Consider the following 24,507-nt stretch of genomic DNA (forward strand, 5'->3'; position numbering starts at 1 on the left):
CCAAACCTTTCAGCGATTCATGCCGGATATGTACTGCGCAGGGCACCGAAGAACGATGCTGTTCCTACTTTGTTTGGACCAGCGGGAGATTCGGGTACACAACCTGTAAGTATTCATTGTTGTTTGTGTATTTATGATGTTTAAAACAAACAAGATATCTACCACGACTCTTTAAATGGGTAAACGTTTTTCGGACTACTACGTTGGGATTGCGGAGAAATGCTCTCCGCAGACCCATGCTCACAGCATTATAAACCTTTTTCTTACTCAATATCAATCCACACTTATTGTTTTTATTTCGGCTGTGAGTGTTTGCTCAGGATGAGTTTAGCTTGTTCGCCTGTATCGCCGACACGGAAAGCCTGTTTGCTCCTGCAGCAGCTCACACAGCTGCGAGGAGCTGGCAATGAGCCTGTCAGCTTCGCGACCAATCAGAGCACACTGGGCTCACAGGGAGGGGGGGGGGCAGGAGCTCCAACAAGCCGTTTAGGACAGAGAGTGAATACCGGTAAATACACATACTTTACAGGGATGCTGTATGAGAAACCAATATGAGTTTGGAAAATTGCACAGTATAAATCTATTTTAATATACCTCAACAATGGAATTATGATCAGTAGAAATGGCCATGACATGGGATCTTTAATGTGTTTCAGCGGCATTTACCGACCGCTGCAGTGCTGCTCGTCCACCAGAGTTTATTCTCCCGTTAACTCACACGGCAGCGGCCGCTGTAAAGTGTTCACTGTCTGTCTGTCACAAAAACAGCTGATAAATATCCCCAGTCCCCATTAAGTGAATGTGTGTCAGTATGAATTGACGCTGCTTGGCATCACAACGCTGTTATGAGAGTTTCTCTGGTATAAAATGGGTGATGTTACCATAGCAACCGAAGCTAAACTGACTATCTTGACTACTTGTTGCTATCCTATTGTGGCATAAGTAGTTTTCTACAGGCACATTTTATCGGCATATTTTTCATTATGATTCTACATGTGATAGTCGGACAACCTGTGCAGCCCATGTATTGATTCCATGCGATAGCTACAAAACAAAACGTCTGCCTGCTCTCCACAATGATCAATAACAGCGAACGGATGGTCAAAGTAAGGTACAAATAAACAGAGTCACAGCCTGGTTAGTGTTGCCTGACTTTATAAAGTGTTTTTTTTTTTTTACAAGTGCATGGTTGCAACTTGTCACTTTGCTCACCGCTGCTTGTTAAAACTTGTATAATAAACTCGCCATGAAATGTTATTGGTTGATCCCCTCCCCTTCCCCCGCCTCCAACGTAAGCGTGACGTATGCGGTTCTTGCTGTCTTTTCTGTTCACACCGCAGCGGAGCCGCCTCTAAGCTCCGGAATCCGGTTTGTTTCAAGCACTAAAAAGTTGGCGGTCTAAAAAGCAACCACCGCATACGTCACGCTTACGTCGGATCTGGCTGTGTCCAAATAACACGTGACATCCGCCTTTCCGCAGCTTCAACATGATCTGTGGAAATAACATTGAGAATCAGCTTTAATGTTATACTATAGTAATTAATGCTGCAAAGCTGGGTATTTTGAGCTTCGCGCATGCAGAGGCTAACAACAGCTAGCTTTAACGCCATCGAATAGGACGTATATTCACCTTCTTTCTCCTACGGAATCGTCGTTGATGATGATTGTAAAGAACTTTGGAATGTAGCATGTAACGAATGTAAAGTTGGTAGTAAAGTCGTCCTATTTGTTCCATTTCGTTTCCACAGAGCAAAACCAAAACGAGTACCGCTTCAATACAATCTGCCATAGTTGTTGTTGTCGATGTGAGGGGTTTCCGGTGTGAACAGAGCGGGAGCTGAATCGAAGAACCGGTTCTGAACCAGAAAAGCTCTAGCACTGAGCTAGAACGGGAAAAGCCTTGGTGTGAAAGGGGTATATAAGAGCCCAGACCAAGGGCCCCAAAATCAAGCCTCAAAAAAGTCCCCCCAAGCTCCCCCCTTTCTCTTCACTCATCATCTTTTATAGTCTCTTCCCTCCTCCCTCTCTGCATCAGGTGGTTACCCCTTTTCTATCTTTGAGTGAGTCACATAGGTCCACTTTAAGTAAGAATTGAACCTATCATGTTATATTTGAATAACATATTGGAGGGCTATACCTATATAAAACATGTGTCTGAAGTTTTTTTTTTTTAATTCTAAACAGATCATGCATTTTAGCCATGCCTCATTTCGCTCTATTTGCTCTATTGCAGCCCTGTCTTCACAAAGGGCTGATTCTGTGACGTAGCTTTCATGCAAATGAGCTGCAGCTGACCACGCCCCCTCCTTTGCAGGGGGGTGAGGCACGAGCGTAATGTTTCCATGCTTGCTGTGAATACGACACGAGAAGTAACATGTTCTCCCAGGCAAATGCATGTGTTCAAGCGTATTATGATGAGTATGATCCAGAATCGGACACTGAAGGAGACGAGGTTTTGGTGGAAGTGCAAATATCTCGGTTGCAGCAGGACCTTTCTGAATGGTTAGTTGACACACTTGTGTCCCTATTTATTTTACGTTAACTATGTTGTTATGATGCTTGCTACTTATTTCTTTCATATTTTGGCTAATTAGCAAGAATGAAATGTGTAGTTTGTAACGTAGAGTTTGTAATACAAAAACAGCGGTAGGCTACATATATGTATATCATACAATAAAAAGTCATACAAAAAGTAAAAAGTCATAAAAAGTATAAATCCAGATGCGTAAACACCTCAGTTGTCAGCAATGTGTGTAGCTTCATATGTGTTTTGAAAAGCTAATTTATTGACTTCTTTATACAGGTGTACATGTGGAAATTGCGCTACAATGCCTTCTGAACCTGAGAATGTGTGCTGCATTGAGATACCACAGGTAACATTTTTGCTACACATTTAGCTTCACTAAGTTCTCTGTTTAGAGAATACATTTTTGACATGTCATTCAATATATGTTTATCCCACTATAGGTGTCAAGACGGATGCAGGAACTTGAGAACTCTGTGCGTTGTATGGTGGACCATCCTGGATTGGAGCCTGTGTGCCTAAATGTGTTCTCCCTGCAGAATGCATTTAATATATACAGAGCTGAATATGGGAGACTACAGATGAGGCAAATACAGCAGTGAGTGGTTCGTTTCTTTTTGACTGAATTTGTAAAACGTATGCTAATATTGTTCATGAAAATAAATACTGGTGTATATGGTTTTATGCAATCTTTCATTTCATTCTGTCATTGTACATGGCGTTACCATTATATGATATACTACACAGCAATGGCATAACACAACCATGTTGATGGAAAAAAAAAAGTCCACACACAACCTTATGCTTTTGAAATCAGCATATTTACCCATCCAACATGAATAATCATGACACATTTGATATAAACTGTGTGACGACCCCTGCCTTGTTATCTCTGGTGTGTGTGTATGTTCCTTTAAGGTTTTCCCTTTGGTCTATCAGCTGGGATTGAGGACACCTGGCGGCCGGTACCAGAGGGTTAAAGGGCCTGCGTGAGACCCGCAATCTCCTCCCGCAGAGGACCTGACCTCGGAGCAGCTACGTCGCTTCGTCTTTTGTTTTTCCTTTGTGTTAGTTTTTTTTGTTTACGTTAAGCTTCTGTTAATAAATATATTTTTCATATATGTTTTCGTCCTTCCCACGCTTTTTGTTATGGCCAAAAGCCAAGCCATGACAACTGTCGGAACTTTATTGTCAAAAGCAGCGGTTCTTTGAACCCATAAAAAAAAGTAAATGTACTTGTATTTTACATAAATGACACAGGCTTTTCACTAAATATTCTTTGCAATAATTTCAGGCATCACAGGTATCTAGCCTACAGAAGTTTTGTGAGCTGGTGCTGGACACAAGATCAGAGTGGTCATTCCGGCCTGAGTTGTTCTCAGGATTCACAGGGAGTTTCCTGATCCGCATAACGTCTATGTTGGGTTCAGACAGCAGTCAAATTGAACCATGAAGCATAACCTGCGATGACCTCCTCCCTGTCAGGTCGCTCATATTGAGAACACAGGTCCTCTGGGATGGGTATCTTGAAAAGCTCCTGTATGAATGGTGCAGGGTCCACAAAGACTTGGTCGAAGATGAGGTCCATCAAGTTGGCAAAGTAGCCTGTGCAATATTTTAAAAAAGCAAAACAAATATTTGGTTTAGATTTGCATGTGAAAAAACTGAAAGTTCTTTCTACTTTTTTCAAATATTGTTTATTTTATAATTTGTTGTGCCAGTTGTGCAATACATACTTCATTTTTAAAAATGTATAAATGTGAATATTACCGGCACTTCAATAGATTTATTTTTCATGTGCTTGCGTCCTAATTTATATGGAAGACTACTCTTTTACTTCTGCCATTGTTGTTGTAACGCTGCAGTTTGTTTTGAAAGAGATTTGAAATGTGAAACATCCAATGTAACGTGTACATTTTGTTGTGTAAATAGTTGTATAATAAATATTTTAAACACTTACGGAATGTGGGCTCAGTCTTTATGGGTTTTGCTCTGCATTCTCCCTTCCTGGCCTTTGGGAACTGCAGTTTATACAGAGGGTTTCCAGTGGATGTAGTGGTTTGTGCACGATCAGCGTTTTCATTGTAGTGCAGGGCTGCCAGATAAAGTCTTTAATTTCCGTAATGAGAATTCTTTTTTTAAATAAGCAAAAATAGCAAAGGATGTACAAATTGTCACTAATTATAAGTAACTATGGTTTATTTTACCTGCACAACATTCCAAGAAATGGAAACACAATATTCTTTGGAGCAAAGCGCAGGATGACGCCGTGGAATGCCTCCAAAGATGGAGTCTGGTGGTGGGGGCTGAGTTTGGCCACAGCTTTCAAAATCCTCTTGTTTGAGAGAATTTTCTCCAGCTTGCAAAAGGCCGGCGTTCCTAAGAATTTGAAAATCAAAGTCATATTTGTTATTATATATATTTGAAATTGTCATGCTTTATAGATTGTGTCTGACAACATCCTGTATTTAATAGTTGTCCCTTACAAATATTTATACAGGAGTAATGTAATGTATGTATCATGGTTTATGAACAACATACCTGTTGCCATCCATTTCCTTTTATCTGTGGTTGTGCGCAGTGGATGAAGGCACTTAGGGAACAGGGGGTCATCATGAGAGTGGACATCCTGCACGTGGTTCAGGATGGAAGTCCATTTGGCCACTCTCTCAGGCCCAGTGGTGGAGGTTGCTGCAGTCCAGTATATGTGGTTTCTTATACTCTTCATCCATTTTCGAAGTTTTTCGCAGTCCTTCATTTTTAATCTGCTGGTAGTATGTGAGGTGCTGGCCTGTAAAGAAGAAAACATAGTTAGAACAAAATCATCTCAACTTAGTATTCAGGATGAGAAAATACTATTTGGATAATTATAGTCTGAAATCCCAAAAGACGGGGGCTAAAACTGTCTATTTAGCAAAGGTCTTTGCTTAGCCTTTTCCAATCTGAATTAGTTTGGAACCGTAACGTGCATGCTGTGTTTCTGACAGGATACAGATGATGTGTTGGAGAGGGGCGTCATGTCTCATTAGCATAGCTTAGCTTACAGATCGATGATATCTGATCATTCTTACAGGCTACAATCACAAAAGCTTTTACATATAACGCTGCAAAAAACGGCACTTAGCTACAGAAGATTACGTTTGTTGTTGTCTTACTCAATATGATTTTAGAGGATACAAAATACTAATAAATAGGAGAATAAATACTTGTGTTATCGGCTATGGCGTAGCTTTACAGCCTTCACACAGATCGCCATTACGGCAGTATGTCTGAACATGTTAGCAAATGCCTGACAATTAAAATAAAAGCAAAGACTGCGGAGCGTACAAAATAAAATGTTACAAAAACATTAGGGCTGTCAAACGATTAACATTTTTAATCAGATTAATCACAGCTTAAAAATTAATTAATCATGATCAATCATCATTCGAACTATTTCCAAAATATACCATTTCTTTATGTATATTGTTGTGGGAATGGAAAGATAAATGAAAGAAGGCGGATATATCCATTTAACATACAGTATGTATGTTTATTATAACATTATCAAAGATGTTCTGTTGAGAAGACGATCACTACGTGACAAAAGTTTTCAAAACCGTTTCTGGTCTTCGGTATTTCCAGACAAGTGGCTACTGAAATCAATCTCACTAACTGCTATCTGTGCAATTCTCGGCGCGACTTGGAAGACTTTATTTTGCTTACTTTAACATCATTTTTCATGGTGGGGCTAAGCCATTTCTTGGTATGGGTGTAGCCTACCCCAGCCATACCCTCGCGCTGCCACTGGTGGGATGTATGGGGCGGGCCATTCTGCACATGCGTTAAATGCGTTAAATATTTTAACGCAATTAATTCCAAAAATTAATTACCGCCTTTAACGCAATAATTTTGACAGCATTAAAAAACATATAAACACCTAACCGATTACTGTTTGGGTTTGAGGCAGTAGCGTAGGCAGAAATGTACTTTAGGGTGGGCCTGTAAAAAATAGGGTGGGCCAGATTTTTCTTCTGCGCATCAGAAGCTAACAACAATCCCCGCCGGTACCGGTGGCAGATTACTTTTAGAATACTTTTGAAATACTTTCTTTCCCCATAACAGATGGGTATGTTTTGGTGAACAGGAGACACGTATTTTACTGTTTTAATGGCTTATCAAGAGCACAAACACAACATCTTGGTGTCATTCTGGACAGCTGCACCCCACATAAAAAACATCACCTGGACTGCATTCTTTGTACTGTCTTAAAACCTTTCCTTAAAATATGTTATGAATTGTAAGTTGCCCTTGGGTGCTTTGAAAGGCGCCCCTAAATAGAATGAGTTATCATTATTATTTATTATTATTATTATCTGAAACGATGTAATGAGAATATGCAACTTTTAAAACTTTTTCCAGTCACTTGCCCCATGCATTCAGCAGCAGCAGGCCATTCACTTTGATTTGATCCCGTTATAAATGTCATCATTTCGACAATAAATAAATGCTACATAAACGTAAATCTATTTTTAACCATCTTTTATCTATTTTTAACCATCTCCGTTTCTAACTTTCAATATATTTTAAAAGAGATGTCTCTCTCTCATCTGCGTGTGGGGGCGGGGCCTCACAGACACGCTGCATCTCTCTCTCGCTCACAGACATGCTGCAGCGCTGTGCAGTCTGCACACAGTTCTGCCGGTAATGAATATTACATTTTGTGAGGAAACTTTTCCACCAATAATTCCAATAAGTATTCCAAAATGTATTCACTTCAGGTTTACAAAAGTAACTGTAATCAGATTTCTCGTTTTTCAAATGTAACGCCAGCTGAATACACTTGATTTTTGTATTCTGATTACGTAACGCCGTTACATGTATTCCGTTACGACCAAGCGGCAAACTCTGGGGAAGAGCCGGGACGCGTCTATCGTTATTCCAACCCAGTTTAGATTTAACCACGCCCACTTCCGCATTACGCAAGAATGTAGCTTTAGCGTCATAGACTTCATCTTCGGCAGTTATAGCCATAGCGGTCGCGATAAAGCAGGAATAGTTGTTTTTTGTCTTACTGGTGTTTTATCATCTCAGCTGGTGTACGTATTAGCATTATTTAATGATACTATTTTATATATATATATATATATATATATATATATAGGCCTACACACATTTATTCATTTATAAACATATATATATATATAAACACACACTTATATGTACTCACACATGTATTTATTCATTTATACACACAGATGTTTATTGGTGTTTTATCATCTCAGCTGGTGTAAGTATTAGCATTATTTAATGATACTATTTTATATATATATAGGCCTACAGACATTTATTCATTTATAAACATATATATATATTAATGTTAAAATAGACATTTATAACATATTATAAATGTCTCTAAAATATTAAATAAACGTTAAAATGTTACATGACAAACAAAAAAACGAAACATTATATATAGGCTATATAACAGATGTTTGCTAATGTATCCCTCTTATATCCATCAGGAATTAATATTAAATGATGAATTAACATTACCTCAGCACTGCATTAGTGTGGTCGTCAGTCATATTGACAAAGATATTGTATATTATGCATACAGTCTATGATATTATGCAGCATTTATAAGGACGGTATTTTGCTTGTCAGATTCATTGTCAGATTCAGATTTCGCGGGTGTGCCGTGTCTACGTAGAGCTACGTCGATCCTTGCGTAATGCGGAAGTGGGCGTGGTTAAATCTAAACTGGGTTGGAATAACGATAGACGCAGCCGGGACGCCAATGCGGAAGTGCCTCAAACTGCAGTTCATCTAGTGGCCAGTAGGAGCAGTCTGCAGAAGGGAGCAATTTCCATAGACCCCAATGTTAAAATGCCCAACTTTAGAGCAGAATTAAACATGTTTACATTGTGGTTCAAAAAACCATATTCTCTGTATAGTTAGATCCCCCCTTCATGAATATGGATTCGGGGGAGTGAATTTTTTCTCAAGTCATCTGTTTAATTAATATTAAGCCTTAAAGCTTTTGCATAAATGAGGGCGTGGTCACTTTGATGGACATGTACATGCCTCACTGTCAGCTAACAGCAACTTGTCCACTCTGCTAGGCTACAACCATGATAATATTATACATGTCCCGTTCGTAGGTGTTTGTGTGCTTGGTAGCTTAGCTTGTTACTTATTAGCCAGCTAAGGACATAACCCTTTATACTATATACATTTTAGTTTATGATTCAGCCTTGGGTAAGACTTTTATAGTCTATGGCTATGACGCCCATAATGCTAAACGGGAGCAAATGTTAATAGGGGACCCAATTATCCCAGTGGTGGCCGCCGGAGCTAACAGAGCCACAGGGGGCTAGCTCCAGCCGGCGTCCCGGAGCTAGCCCACTGCAGCTCCGTTAGGTCCGTGCGGTTGAGTCCGTCTTTTCTTAACGTGTGAATAACAAGCATTAAGAATAACAAAACATAGCTAATTCTCTTGCAGATTGTCTCATTTGATTATGAATGTAACGTTTATATAGGGGAACTACACTGTTAGCAGTAACTTGGTATGCACGTATTTCATGTTAACTTAGCTTCTTAGCCTGAGCTAGCTCCGTTTACTTCCAGTTCGGAGGCAGCAGGTCCCTCCTCGGCTCCGCCTCTTTGCCCTTATTTGGAGCAGGCGGGATTAGACTCTGACGTCGCTGTCAAGCCGTTAGTGGCCGACTCCGCCTACTAAGGGCTTCTCGGCAACTCTGCAGAATCCTATGGGTGACGTCACGGACACTACTTCCATTTATATATACAGTCTATTGTTACGACCCAACCCTGTGTATATCTCTCCGGTAGTCCACCAGCAGATGAAAAACACCCACCTCTCCGCCTCTTCCAAGGGACGAGGGAACCGTGCGGCAGAGTTTCCGTTAAAATTGGTTTTCTTCTGACAGCGCAGCAGCAGGAGCCATGAGCAGGAGAGGTGGGGAGAGGGAGACGTGGGGGTAGGCGTGGCTATTTAATCGTTATCAGAAAATGATCGTATAGATCAGGAGTTCCCAAAGTGGGGGTCGCGAGATGATTACAAAATAAAAATGGAAAATTAAAAAAAATTGATTAATTTTTTTAATAATTTTTTTCATTTTAATTATTATTAATAACAACGTTTGCATAGAAATTTTCAGGGGGGGACTAGCCATCTGTATAATTTCCCCGCAACGAGGCTCCCCCTTTGACAATCCACTAGCGCAGTGTTTCTCAAACTTTTTCATACCAAGGACCGCTTAACCAATAAAAAACACTCATGGACCACCTAACTCCACAAATATCCATAAATAATATGCCTGCTTACCCATTCCAACAGTATATAACAAATTACAGCCTAATAATGACAGCTTAACCTTCTCTATATCGCCTCGTTCACACATTAAATCAACAATACAAATACAACTACAGATTATATAAGCATTTAGTTCAAATGCGATTTAAAATCCTCTCAGGTTTTACACCTCTTATTATGAAATGTAGACTACATTTATTATGTAGTATTATTTTAAACACGAGTTTATGTCCGAGCCAACAGACTCACAGATTGTTGGCTACTGAGAGATATGCAAAATACACCGCATGGAGTACAACACAAACCTCCGCTGTGGATTTTTAAAACAAAATACAATAAAACTATGGTCGCAGGCCCAAGTTTAACTCTCTAAGGCCATCATGGTCTGTCTACAAAACAAACATTAAAAAACGTTTATGCAGCCCCAACAACAGCCTCTGATCATCAACAGACTTCATGCAATGCTTCATCAGATGCATATATTAGATAATAATCTCTATCTCACTCCTAACACATCTAAATCTACTTTCAGCATGGATAAATGTTCATAATAATAATGTCTCTGGCACTGTTATTTTGGGGGTCGCGGGCTGAAAAGTTTGTGAACCCCTGGTATAGATCGCTGCTAGATGAGGGCAGTGGGGGCTCTTCTTGGAGTCTGGCTTTCTAAAAAAAAACAAAGTTCATTAGTGAACTTTGAGCCATCATTTATTTTGCAGGCAGCGCTCTGCCTCTCTCACGTTATTATGGCGCCCTGGAACCAAGAATCAGTTTTTACCGTAAATGAGTTTGGTTCAGAGGACAAAACACATACAACATTAATTAAACTCGATATTTGTTCACTTGAATTTCACTTTTAATTCTTGGATATTCTCAATGGGTGAATACATTTTTTTATAATAATAATTAAATAATTAAAAAAAACATTTTAAATATATTTTTTTAAATGACACAGAGGCTTTCTCAGGGTGGGCCAATGAGTAAACTGGGTGGGCCTTGGCCTATGGTGGCTACGCCACTGCTTTGAGGCGAAATTGATACAGCGTAGCTACATGCTACAAACTAGACCAGGCATGGGCAAACTAGGGCAAGCGGGCCATATACGGCCCGTTGGGCTTTTGAATCCGGCCTGCCGAATATTGGTACAAAATTGTCCAAATTATAGTAAAGACCGCATTCATTTGGCCTTTTTCCTGCAATACCCGGCATTTCAGTTGATCCCACTAGATGGCGCACTAGACATAATTTACCTTTGCTGGAGTCTGGTCTATTCTCTCAGCTGGCCCCACTCGGCAACCTGGCAAGGTCGGCGAATACAAGTAACAAGCAGTAGCGCTGAGCAAAGTGACTAGAACGCGACCACACACTTATAAAAAACACTTATATAAAGTCAGGCAACACTAACCAGGCTTAGTGTGATTCTGTTTATTTTTACCTTACTTTAATAACTATACGTTCACTGTTATTGACTATTGTGAAGAGGCGGATGTTTTCCTTTTGTTTTGTGTTATTGCAACTATCGGATGGAATCAATGGGCTACATGTGGCCATCACAAGTAAAATCATAACGAAAACTACGCCGGTAAAATATGTGTGAAAACGGCTTATTCCACAATATGATAGCAACAAGTAGTCAAGATAGTCTGATTAGCTTCGGTTGCTAACATCACCTGTAGAATGGCAGAGAAACATTCATAACAGCGTTGTGATGCCAAACAGCTTTCAGACTAAAACACATTCATTGATGGGGATGGGGGATATTTATGAGCTGCTTGTGTGACAGTCAGACAATGAAAACTTTACAGCGGCCGCTGCCGCGAGTTAACGGGAGAATAAACTCCGGTGCACGAGCAGCACTGCAGCAGGTAGTAATGCAGCTGAACCACATTAATAAACAATGCACCACCGCACTCTGGAGAAAGGTACAAGGCTGAAGAAGTAGTTCTTTAATTTAATCTGGCTTCGTATGATTAAAAACTACCCGACGCAGTCCTCTATTGATGTTGTTGTTGTGAGCGGTGTTGCGGAGAAAATCAGTGACGTAAAACGCAGTGTGGGTCATAAGAAGGCACGTAAACGGTTACGTCATGAAGCAAACGATGACGCAATGATTAACCTTTGAACCTAATTCACCTTTGAACCTGCATCTGTAACAATGAGTGGACCAAAGAAAAGAAAAGTCAACATTGAGTGCCGAGTGTATAATGAGGAGTGGACAGCTAAATTTTTTTTTTACCGATCTGATACTGGCCCGGCCCGTCTGTCAAATTTACAACTCATGAGTGGCCCCCGAGCCAAAAAGTTTGCCCACCCCTGAGCTAGAGATAGCTTTATCAGGAAAAACACAGCTAAATAAAAACTTACAGCTTCAAAGTTGGATGTGGCATCACTGACCTGGTCCCGGATGGTTGGTATTGATCCCGGTTTTAGCCTTAGTTTGGAGGCATATCCTTCTTTGACTTGAGTGAAGTTCATAAACATGTCCGTGGTAAAATGTTTAGAACACACACGCAGAAATCTGCCGGAGTCTTCTGGCATATGTCCCTTGAAAATGAAGTCTAGCCACAGATTCTTCTTTTTTTCCAGAGGTGGCATTGCATGCAGTCCCTTGTCCTTGTCCCGATTCTTGCAGCCAACAACAGCACAACGTTTAACTCCCTTATATACTTATTATACTTAGACATCCTGGCAAGAGCAGGCAAAAACACAGATGTGACTGGGGGAGATTTAGCCTGCCGAAAGCCTATATGCGAATGAGAGTTTGGGCAATGGACGTGGCCCAACCCCCCATTCCCCTGATAGGTGGAGAGTTGCCCATATAGGCGGACCACCCCGTTTCGGACGTCAGAAACCATTTCAAATCTGGATCAGCTCCGTTGCAGCCCCGTTTTTAGAGATTTGGGTATGTAGGAAAAGAGAGAGGGTTGTGTTTTCTGAAGCTTGGTGAGTTCCCTGACACACCGGCGACACATATTCATGTATAAAAGACGTACAAAAGTGCATTTTGCATGATAGGTCCCCTTTAACGAATCAATGAAAAATGTAAAGTTAAAATTAAACAAATGAAGACTATAGTAATGATATGCAATTTTAACAAGGGAATATGAACATTTTCATGAAAGCAAAACACATTTTCAATGTCATGTTTAGAATTGAGATTTATTTTAACTTCAATTTAAAATATGCAAATTACATTTATTAACAAAAGCAAACTTAATAAAACTGTCTCTATTGTCTCTAAGATGTGTTGCTCCTGGATGTTGGCCCTAAAATCATCAAGTCTGTACACACTTCCCTCTCATCCTGTGTGCATTGCTGTCCTCAGTCGTTGTAAAGGTGTCAAAAACCACAACGCCTTCCTAGAATTGTGGTTGGAACTTGCTTTGCTTGCACCTTCTAAAATGCATAACGTGCATAGGTCAAGAGTTCAGGATGTTCTGTCTAGCTTCACATGTCTGATAAGACATTATTGAGACATATACCCTTTCCATCAAACCACATTATAGCCAATTTAGCATTTGTTATCAATGGTAAGCTTAATAGAGGTAGGCGAGGTAAAAGTGAGGTCTGTCACGGCCACTTGAACAGCAGGTCTGTCAACACTATTTCCATTGAATGCTACTTTGTACTTTTACTCCACTACATGTATTGAATACCTTCATTGATTTGGATCAATGATGTGAAATATAATCAACTCTTAAATCAGACTTTAGTTCCACCTGGAGTAAATTCACAAGCTACCCTGCAGTATGCAAAGTACACACACACACACACACACACACACACACACACACACACACACACACACACACACACACACACACACACACACACACACACACACACACACACACACACACACACACACACACACACACACACACACACACACACACACACACACACACACACACACACACACACACACACACACACACACACACACACACACACACACACACACACACACACACACACACACACACACACACACACACAAAACGCCTCCCCTCCGAAAGAAATCATAAGACCTTTTGAAAATTCTCACCTAACGATTTTTACATTAACTAATTTGAAGAGTAATTCACATTATCATCTCATAACAAAATAAGCTAAGGTGACTACTTGCATTCGGTAGTTCATAAAAGGACAACCAGGGAAATTTTTTGTTTTGCGGTCCATATCTCATTAAAATATCTAATGTTACTAACTATTAAAGAGAAAAAGGGGACAATTCTGTTTTAATGTAGTTTGACCATTGTAACTGCTGTGCAGACATTCTGATAAAATAGGGCTTCTAACTAATTACCTTAAATAAACTCACTAATTAATGAAACCAGTTCAATACGCATTATTCTTATTCTTATCATTCTTTATGAGCGCAGTTACGGTACGGTATCTATTTACTTATTTATTTAGTATTCCATAACTGCATAACAGAGATGGTCAAACTGAAGTAGAGACATGGCAGAAATCCTAGAATGAAGCGGGACAGTGAAGCTCTCCTGAGAGGGCGATCAAGGAAACAGAGAGAGGGGCCGTGTCTCAATTCAGGGGCTGCACCCTTTGGAGACTGCATTTGTAGAGTCCTCCGAACGCGGCCTACTTTTCCCCAATTTGAAGGATACATCTGATGTACACTCCGCAGCCTACCATATCCCAGGGTGCAATAGGCGCAGGGGAAGAGCGAGTTTTTTTCAAATTAAATGGCTTCCGGTCTCCCCAGCAGAGTGGATTTAAAAGCAGCAGCAAGCAGAGGAATCACTAATAAATCTGAGTATTGGGTTGTAACTTAATTTAAATTAAATAACGTCACACACGTCAAACCCAAGGGGCATTAAAACGTACATTTTCGTTAAATAACACGGATAAATATGTGACGTTAGTGACGCTAACTAGCTAGCTGGACGTGCTGCACTGTTGTTTACACTTATTTTTAATTCAATTCAAAAGTTTACTAAAGACATACAGAGATCTTGGCTCTGTTATACTTTATATTACATAAATAGACCAAAGTGAAAACATTTAGACCGGTATAGCCTACAGTACATGTGATTTATCAAATGCTACCCTGACGTATATAGCTGCTGTTTGCTTTATTTCTTTTCTCTGACATGTTTTGCTGTTTATTAAACTTTGAGACAACAATACAACCTTTGTATTGAGCTCATGCTGCTTTGAGGTAGGGCTATAAAAAAAGCCTATTTTAAATATTTCCAACAGATTTTATCATCTTTTATTTAAGTTAGAGTATTTAATTGATCCTAATCCCACAATAATAAGACAGTCACAAATAGACCTCAGCCTTTTGCTTGATGTTTGTTTGTGCAATGCTGCATTGATTGACTGTCAAAGGGATGCAAGTGTGACTGTAATTTCTTCTCTTTAGTTTTTTAGAAACCAGAACAGTACATCATTTGAAATGGTCCTTATCATAATAAAGGATTGTTTGTCTGAAATGCTTAGTTACATTTTGCAATAATACTTTTGCAACCCTGTGTTTAATATGATTAATTCACTTTTTCTCTTGTTTTTCTCTGTGATTAGGACAATTCTGGAGAAATGGATCTGCTGGAGAAGGACCCCTAACCCCAGCGGATCATCAGGACAGAGCTGCCATCCACCTGGACCCCCGAGGTGCTGGAGAAAGCAAAACGGCGATCAGGAGCATCCTCCACCCAGACCTCTACTTACTGCCGTTCTACAGACTTGTGTCTTAGTTTCAGAATTTGATTTTGTATGTGTTCTTTCTTTAAATAGATATTTAACGATTATAGCTTGAGTCTGTCTGATTCCTCAAACAGCTGCTTCTATATACTTGCTGCACATATAATACAAATAAACAACTCCATAAACACACTTTTGCTAATATTTGTATTACTGCTGGTGATGTTAAATAACATGATTCATTTCCTCTGTCTCAATTATGAAAGTTATAATAATAGAAGACATGAAGCAAAAGAGAGGATGGATATATTCTTACCTCTACTTTGTGATTAGATGAAAATACAAAATTGAAGTAAAATAGTAATTGTTAAACACATTGCTTATTTCATTTACTGAGGTTGTAACCATTATTTCCAAGATTTGTACATAAACAGTGGAATAATAGGATATCTCTAGGTCATTAAACTTTCTTAAGTTTAGTTTAATTTGATTAATTATTATTATTATTAGAAAATGTTTAATTGTGGATTTCAGCAGAGTGGGGGGTCACGGTGGTGCTGGATCTAGAGGTGCTGACCTGGGACGTCAGTGGGACGTCATCTGGACTCGTTTAGGGGAAGAAGGAGAATATAAACTGTTATAATCACATCTACTAAGATTAGAACACTAACGAAGCGCTCCGTAGGCTAGACCGTCTCATTTCGTAGGCCGCTCGGTCCAGCCTACCCCGGTCTACGTGGGCTGGGTCCTCCGTAGGATGCGTACTCCGAAGGGTGCAGCCCCTGAATTGAGACACGACCGTGGTGAGGGAGTTTACAGATGAAGACACAGAAAGACATAAGCACAATAACAAGTAGCCTATATTTAGGTGTTTTTTTGTAAATAACAGACGGTGTCAAGAGGAAGATAATTCCCCTTGTTTGTCGCCTATACTCTAACTGCCATCAGAAAACTCAAAATTAATTTTCCAAATTCCGACACTAGAGGTGGTCTTTAACGCACCAGCAGATGACAGCGCTGACAAGGTGTGTTTTATCGCAGCGAGACGCTACAATACTAATTGTGGGCTTATCATGATGATTCGGCGGCCACCACACACACACACACACACACACACACACACACACACACACACACACACACACACACACACACACACACACACACACACACACACACACACACACACACACACACACACACACACACACACACACACACACACACACACACACACACACACACACACACACACACACACACACACACACACACTTTACCTCTCTCTCCTCTTCGTCCTGGTTCTTCAGTCTTTCTTCTCCTTGATAAAAAAAACTGCCATAACACACTAATCTGACTTTACTTATGTTTCCCGATCAGCAACGTGGGATGAAAAGCTACGAACAAAGTACGGGAGGCAACAAAAACACGGTTTTAACGGATTAAAGCACGGATAAATCACCCTACAAGGATAAACTAACTCTTTGTATGTGTTTTAAAAGTCTCTTGAACACAACACATTCGATATAACATCTGCGTCAACGTCTGTTAACAACGTCTATCTGCTGAGGACCGGAAGCTAGAAACGGACTGCCGCAATGCGTCATGGAGTTTTTCTTTTGAACATAAATTCACTGCCTCCCTGTGGTGAAAAACGGTATTAAAATAAATATGAATTACAACAATAATAATAATAATAATAAATATATATATGGGACTGGTATGGGAAAAATGTTTGTTTGTGATAATACATTTGTTTTCCATTATATGGGTTTTAATCATGGTTTTAATATAATTATTGATCATGAAAGTGTTATCAAAGCTGGTAAAGTTGCAGCTAGTTTAAATGACTTTGTATACTGCAGGGTAGCTGAATTTACTCCAGGTGGAACTAAAGTCTGATTTAACACTTGATTATATTTATAAAAGTAGAAGTACTCAGATAGTGTCCCTTGGTAAAAGTAGAAGTACTCAGATCTTGTAGTAAAAGTAGAATTTCTTAGATATGTGACGGGACTAAGGATGGAAATTAGCTCAAAGCAATATTTGTTTAAAATGTTCAGTAATGTGCATTGTCCCGGTTCAAATAAACGATCAACTTAAAAAATATGTGTTACTTCAGTAAAAGTAGAAGTACCAGAGTGTAGGAATACTCTGTTAAAAGTCCTGCATTAAAAAATGTTACTCAAGTAAAAATAGAAAAGTATTAGCATCAAAATATACTTAATGTACCGACAGTAAAAGTAGTCATTGTGCAGATTGGTCCATTTCAGAATAATATACATTATATGTTTTATAATTATTAATGCATTGAGTGTTATTAAAGCTGGTAAAGGTGCAGCTAGTTTTAATGACTTTGTATACTGCAGGGTAGCACACAAAAGTTTTACCGACGCAACGCCAAATCTACCTCGAACCACTGAGATAAAGTCCTCTGATCGATGAAGACCACCACTCTCTGAAAACAAAGGGGAGGATAGAATATCTTCGTATGCAAATCAAGCCTCCACCGACGCTGGGAAAAACACGCCGACATCAAAGGCAGCGGCTGCAGGACTGCAGGAGAAGCAGCAACTAAATGCTCGTTATAGCTTAAATCCTACAGGGAACCCCCACCTCACAGATACATAAATAACATATAGGAATCACAATGATATCAATTTACTGTGTGAGGTATCATCATTGAGTTCAAGGAATACATTGTTAATGAAATATTTCTTTATGTTATGTGTCTTGTCGTGGCTTCCTTCCTTGTCTTTCCGTCAAGCCAAGGAAGACAGACAGTTCTAACTCGTTTTCTTTCCTTTAAATGACTTACAGTTTGAAGAGTTGCTTGGCCTCCGATGGTAGATGATGTAGTGATGTGTTTGCTCAAAATAAAATAACAAACTTTTGCACATGCAACAAAAAAAATAGGCCTTATTAAATATTCAAAAGAAATCATCAAAACTCAAATAAAATAATTAAAAACTTAGGTACTATTTATTTCTTAATAATGCTTATATAACTTCACTAACAGTGTGGAGTCTGCAGAGAGTGGAGGTTACATAACAGCTGTTCAAAGATGATTAAAATAAACTCCAGAGGGGAAGCAGAAACTCTGATACTGAAATCAGACAGGAGCTAGCAGATAATGAAAGATCACAAATACAAAGTCTGAAAAATAAATAATATGGGATATATACTGCATCTATTTTAAAAATGCAAATTACTCATTGTTTAATGATCAAACTAACTTCAGTGTTTTAAATAGGATGTAATATGCAAAAACCATCAAACTAACTTCAAGTTAAAAATAATTCAATAATGTTAGAATTAGAAATGAATATGACTTCCTCAAATTACACATTTCTAGGGTTTCGTATGTTTGCAGGACCAAAACAAAGCAGCATGAAACACAACAAAAGTTATTTTACTTTACGACAATGAACAGGATTCTGATTTTAAAACTATCTACAGAGTTTGCAAAAGTGTTAACTTTAACGGTTAATGTTGCTGCAGTTTTACAGGAATGGCAGTGTTATACGTCAGATTCCCGTGTTTTACTTACAGAACCGTGTGCAGTGTTTGCAGAAAGGGCCATGCATGTTGGAGTGAAATTTGGGTGCAGAGCTGAAAATGTGTTGAGTTTTGGAGCTATGGTCTTGCTGTTTTGAGTGCCAGTTTAAATAATTGTGCTTTTTGAGATATTTAGTTCATTGCATTCATGCACCTGAAAAAAACCCAGCAGAGGGCACCAAACCTCTCTTTTCCAGCAACATCAACCAGCTCTGACTGAGAGATTCAAGGCACTCCTTACTATACTTACAGAGGTGGAGAAGTACTTAGATCTTGTACTTGAGTTAAAGTCGAAGTACTCAGGTCTTGTACTATATAAACACAGTATATATAAATAAAAAACACCGCTGTTTTCTCCTAGGTGCCCTTGATGCCCGGCCTGTCTTTATGTCCATGGACAATTTATTTAACTTGTTAAGCCCTGAGCCTGTTTTTCAGGTCTCAGGCTCGAAAATGGCATTCTCAGAACAAATGACCATATCTTCCTTTCTAAAAGGGGTAAATTAATCGTATTTTTTCTCAAAGCAAGGTTACATCTCTGTGAGTTGGATGTAGAAGTGTCAGAATCAATATAGATGTTTTTATTTTAAAGTAAATTCAGATTGAACACAGTAAAAAAATGTAAATTATAGTCCAAAAAAAAGATTACTTACAGTGAAAACCACCCTTGAATGATGGGATGGTTGACTAAAAGCTTTAGGAATCCAAACTATAACATATAATAAGTACCTGCCTGTATCAAGATTGATGCAAAACAATTGAAACTTGACCTTCTTAGAGAGATTTAGCAAAGAAACCCACTTCTGGGGTCATTTGGGTGGATTTGACCTATCACTGGCCCTCCTTGGTCGATTTTGATGATTGACAGCTCTTTTTAATCGCTAGAGCCAATGGAATCGAGGGGAGGTTCCAAATACACACACGTTACCAAATAAGGAGTGAGAGTTACGCGTAACCAAAACCGGAAGCTGTAATAACTCTGGTGGCTACCATTAGCACCTAATATTTATTCTCTGATTTTTACATTAAAATGGAATTCAATCAATCAATCAATGTTTATTTATATAGCCCAATATCACAAATGTTACATTTGTCTCAGTGGACTTCACAGTTTGTACAGAATATCAGTATGACAATACGACACCCTCTGTCCTTAGACCAGGGGTGCCCAACCAGTCGATCGCGATCGAGAACAACAATATTCTGTTTTATCGTTAATGCCCTATAACATAATCTTCCTGTGCCAGAATAATGCACTTGAACCATAGACTTAAACGCATCAAAGCTTTGTCATTGGCCGGCATGACCCCATGTGTCGGGGCGTGGCTAGTGGTTCGCTGAAGTTGTCCGTGTCAACGGGAGTGACAGTCCGCACACACACAAGACCGCAATTATGGCAGGAGCAAAAAAGCCCAAAACATATCATTTTCACTCCGAGTGGGAGGAGGATTATTGTGTTATCTATTCCAATTCAAAGTCCATCTGTCTCATCTGCAATGCGAGCGTGGCTTTATCGAAGAAGGGTAATTTAGGAGCGGCATTTCAAAACAGTGCACAAACGCTACGAGACGGAATTCCCTCTTAATTCTGCCCTACGCTCCCAAAAGGGGAGGGGCCTGAAAGGACAGCTAAATGCACAGCAGTCCATTTTCACCAGGCCCAACAACAAGAACAAGGCTGTTATCATTTATCTATTACAAAAACACCCAAACCTTAATGATGACCCATATAATAATGAGTAGGGGGCGGGGCTTCGGTGGTTAGAGTCCTGATATGTCATATCAATATGATAGATTTATTTTATTTTGGACTCTCAAATACTGTGTTATTTTGTATTTATGTATTATGTGTATTTTCAATGCAGTGTTTTTATATTTATTGTTAAAAAAAATGCTCTGAACTTTAACAGGTGAAAGTACATATATAGAGTAGAGGTTGAATACATTATATAAGCTACATAAAACACATGTATCTGGTTTGTTATTAGTGGGCAGATTGGACATGCTGATGAAAGCAGTGTGGAGTCAACACACTGGGATAATAACACGCTTTAATATTTATGTTTAATGATGAGAAATTAAATAATGTGAAAATGTATTGGTAGTTAGCTAGCATTGCAAGCTAGCCAACACTAGCTAGTTAGTTAGCAAGCTGAATGTTGGCTAGCAAGATTGCACTGCATGTGCTTGCTAACCATCATTAACGAATCCAAATTCAAAACAAACTCCCCTAAATGTGGTGAATAACACGGTTTTAGGAAAAGTCACTGAAACGTAGAAGGGTTTTAGTATGCCTACTCTTACTCTGTAAAATCTTTTGGAAATCAAACTAATGAACCTAAATGGGAAAACATAAGGCTGGTTCCCCTGTGGTTCCTCAGTACAGCAACCCCACTAGTAAGCTTAGCTTAACAGTATAGATGTATAGAATCAGTCTAGGCATGATCAATGGTTTTTCAAAAATGTCTCACCCCAGATGTTCCTATTTAGTAGTATAATGTTTTTTAAGAAAAAAACGAAAAATCACAAAACAGCTAAAAGTAGATATAAGAATGAATGTTACAAAATGTATCAAGATTAGACTATTCATGTCAACTAGTAAAGAAGTAATGTCACAGCCTAATGTGAAAATGTATTGGTAGTTAGCTAGCAATACAAGCTAGCCAACACTAGCTAGTTAGTTAGCAAACTGAATGTTGGCTAGCAAGATCGCACTCCATGTACTTGCTAACCATCATTAACAAATCCAAATTCTAGCTAGTTAGCAAGATTGCACTGCTTACTAACTAACGTTGATAAACTCAAGTTTACCACAGTTAAAACACAGCTACTTACATTTGAGAATAAACTTGCATAAGAAGTTTCACTATAGATGTCAAGGCTCCCGTGTTGGCATGTATTTGACCCTTCTATTGAGATCGCGAGTAACGTTATTATTCCTGAAGTCCACCAATCCGAAAATATACTTTTAAAGTCCATATCACCAAGTTGCCTGCATCAAATTCCAACATCCAATATACCATATAGGACGCCAAGAGCATGCTCTACAACATGGGATCATCCATTTCTATCTAGAGTAAAAGCTGTTCACATGTAAAGGGTTTTTATAAACTCATCTTAATTCTGTGCTCAATAGTTTCATTTTATTACTATTTTACACCTCATCCAATACAAATTTACAGGACAACTGTTTCTATTTCCATGTAAGTGTTCACTTTTGCTCAGTTTCCATGACTTTTCCATACCTGGAAAATGAAAAAATTAATTCCATGTTTTCCAGGTACCGTGGGAACCCTGGTAGTGTAACGCGCTACTCGTTACTTCGTTACTTTTATAAAATCAGTCATAATCATACTGACAGACAAGAGGGGTTTCCACCGCAGGTTTATATGTATGTAATCTGCGCGACTTGCCACATCTCCACGTGCAGTGCTGCATAAACATGGCTGAGTCAGCGATAACTTTCGAGGGGTGGAGGTATACCCATTATTTTGAGTTTGTCCGAAGAATAGACAAGAATGTGACGGTGAGGTGCAAACTGTGTCCAGGCCAGAAGCTTTTATCCACTGCTGCAAACACCACGTCAAACCTACACAAACACCTGCAAAGAACACATGCTAAGGTGAAGCTAATGCACACACTATTTGTTGTTTGTTTATATCACATAGTCTGTTCTTCTTCTCTGTCTTCCGGTTGTTGCCTGTTTTGAATGACAAATACACACTACCGCCGCCTGCTGATAAGGAGAGTTATTGCCACTCACGCATGCGCAGTTCGTACGTTCTCGGCGAGTAAAGTAACGAGTACGAGTTACTTTATGTAGATAGTAACGAAGTAGTGTAATATATAACTTTTTTTTAAAGTAATATATTATCTTTTTTTAGTAACGACCCCATCTCTGAAGGTCACCTTTATCATATCGTCCACACGGTTCTGTGGTGTTGAAGCTTGCCGGTGGGCATGTCTGGTGCACGACCAACAACCAATCACACTTATCTCCCGATCCGGACACACAAGCATGGGGACGGACGGAACCGTGTGGACAGACTAAGACTAAGGACAGACTAACTGTCAGTGGTAAGACTGATACTTTGAGAAAAGGTTTTCCCACACTCTTCACACCAGTATGGTTTTTCTCCAGTGTGAATACGGTGGTGTGATTTGAGTTCACTTGATGTCTTGAACATTTTCCCACAGTCTTCACACCAGTAAGGTTTTTCTCCTGTGTGAATACGGTGATGTGTTTTGAGATCACCTGATGTCTTGAACATTTTCCCACACTCTTCACACCAGTAAGGTTTTTCTCCTGTGTGAATACGGTGATGTCTTTGGAGAGCACTTGATGTCGTGAATGTTTTCAAACACTCTTCACAGCTGTACGGTTTCTCTCCCGTGTGAATAAGTTGATGTGATTTGAGAGTACCTAATTGAGTAAATGTGTTCCCACACTCTTCACAACAGTATGGTTTTTCTCCTGTGTGAATACGATGATGTGTTTTGAGAGCATCTGATGTTGTGAATGTTTTCCCACACTCTTCACACCTGTACGGTTTTTCTCCTGTGTGAATACGTTGATGTGATTTTAGATTACTTGATTTAGTGAAAGTATTCCCACACTCTTCACAGCTGTATGGTTTTTCTCCAGTGTGAATAAGCTGATGTGTTTTGAGAGGACCTAATTGAGTAAACGTTTTTCCACACTCTTCACAGCTGTACGGTTTTTCTCCAGTGTGGATACGCTGATGTGTTTTGAGAGCACCTGATGTCGTGAACGGTTTCCCACACTCTTCACAGCTGTGCAGTTTTTCTCCAGTATGAATACGCAGGTGGAGCTTTAAATATTCAGATGTTGTAAAGGATTTGTCACATTGCTGACAGCTGTGATGTCTCTCTCTTCCTTTCGGTTTCTAAAACAGACGGACAGAGAAAGAGAGAAATTATATCTAAAAAGCATAAATACATATAGAGTTAACACAATAAAAAGTAACTTACTACTTAATACATATACAGTCTGGGAAGTAGGGGTGCTGAGGGTGCTGCAGCACCCCCTGGTGGAGGACAAGGGATATGCACTTCCACAAGATTAAATACAAATATAATACAAAAAAAACATTCATAATTAAGTAAAGATAACACCCTTTTCACCTTGGTTACATTTTCCATTTTCCCTGTACGATGGCCGCTGTAAGTGAAGGAAGTGGGGGATGTTTTGCGCTAACGGATATAAGAAGCTGTTTCTACAATAATGTGGAGGGAGAGTTCTGTCCTGTCAGACTGAGAGGCTCAGTGAGGAAAGGACTGAGGGTTTAGATAGTTCACTTTAGTCTAAGTTGTCTCAGTGGGTCTCAAACGTTTTGATCACAATTGATGTAAACAAATATTTCCAAGGCATACCTTTATAATTATTAGGATAAATAAAAACAGTATTGCGTGTTGTATACTAT

The 24,507-nt window shown here is 39.3% G+C and overlaps 2 protein-coding genes across 9 annotated transcripts in view; one reads left to right on the plus strand and one right to left on the minus strand.

Moving 5' to 3' along the window:
- The window catches only part of LOC307028055 (uncharacterized protein), a 37,651-nt gene extending 33,823 nt beyond the window's left edge, over positions 1-3,828 (plus strand). For both annotated transcript variants that reach the window (XM_079662790.1, XM_079662791.1), the window contains 2 exons: positions 14-105; positions 2,234-3,828. The gene's annotated coding sequence lies outside the window, so the exon portion shown is untranslated. The remainder of the gene's footprint in view (positions 1-13; positions 106-2,233) is intronic.
- Positions 3,829-3,867: 39 nt separating this feature from the next.
- Positions 3,868-24,507, minus strand: part of LOC307028053 (uncharacterized protein) — a 66,193-nt gene continuing 45,553 nt past the window's right edge. For 2 of the 7 annotated variants that reach the window (XM_079662785.1, XM_079662786.1), the window contains 4 exons: positions 5,066-5,315; positions 4,732-4,903; positions 4,485-4,633; positions 3,868-4,129 (listed from right to left, as the gene is read on the minus strand). In XM_079662785.1, coding sequence (XP_079518911.1) covers positions 3,951-4,129; positions 4,485-4,633; positions 4,732-4,903; positions 5,066-5,315 — 750 coding nt within the window. In that variant the 3' untranslated portion in view covers positions 3,868-3,950. Of the gene's footprint in view, positions 4,130-4,484; positions 4,634-4,731; positions 4,904-5,065; positions 5,316-12,203; positions 14,824-16,786; positions 23,971-24,507 lie in introns of those variants that run through there. The other 5 variants (XM_079662788.1, XM_079662787.1, XM_079662783.1 and 2 more) reach the window with 5 other exon arrangements.

The sequence above is a fragment of the Notothenia rossii genome (genome assembly GCF_949606895.1).
Source record: "Notothenia rossii genome assembly, chromosome: 2".
Lineage (NCBI taxonomy): Eukaryota > Metazoa > Chordata > Actinopteri > Perciformes > Nototheniidae > Notothenia > Notothenia rossii.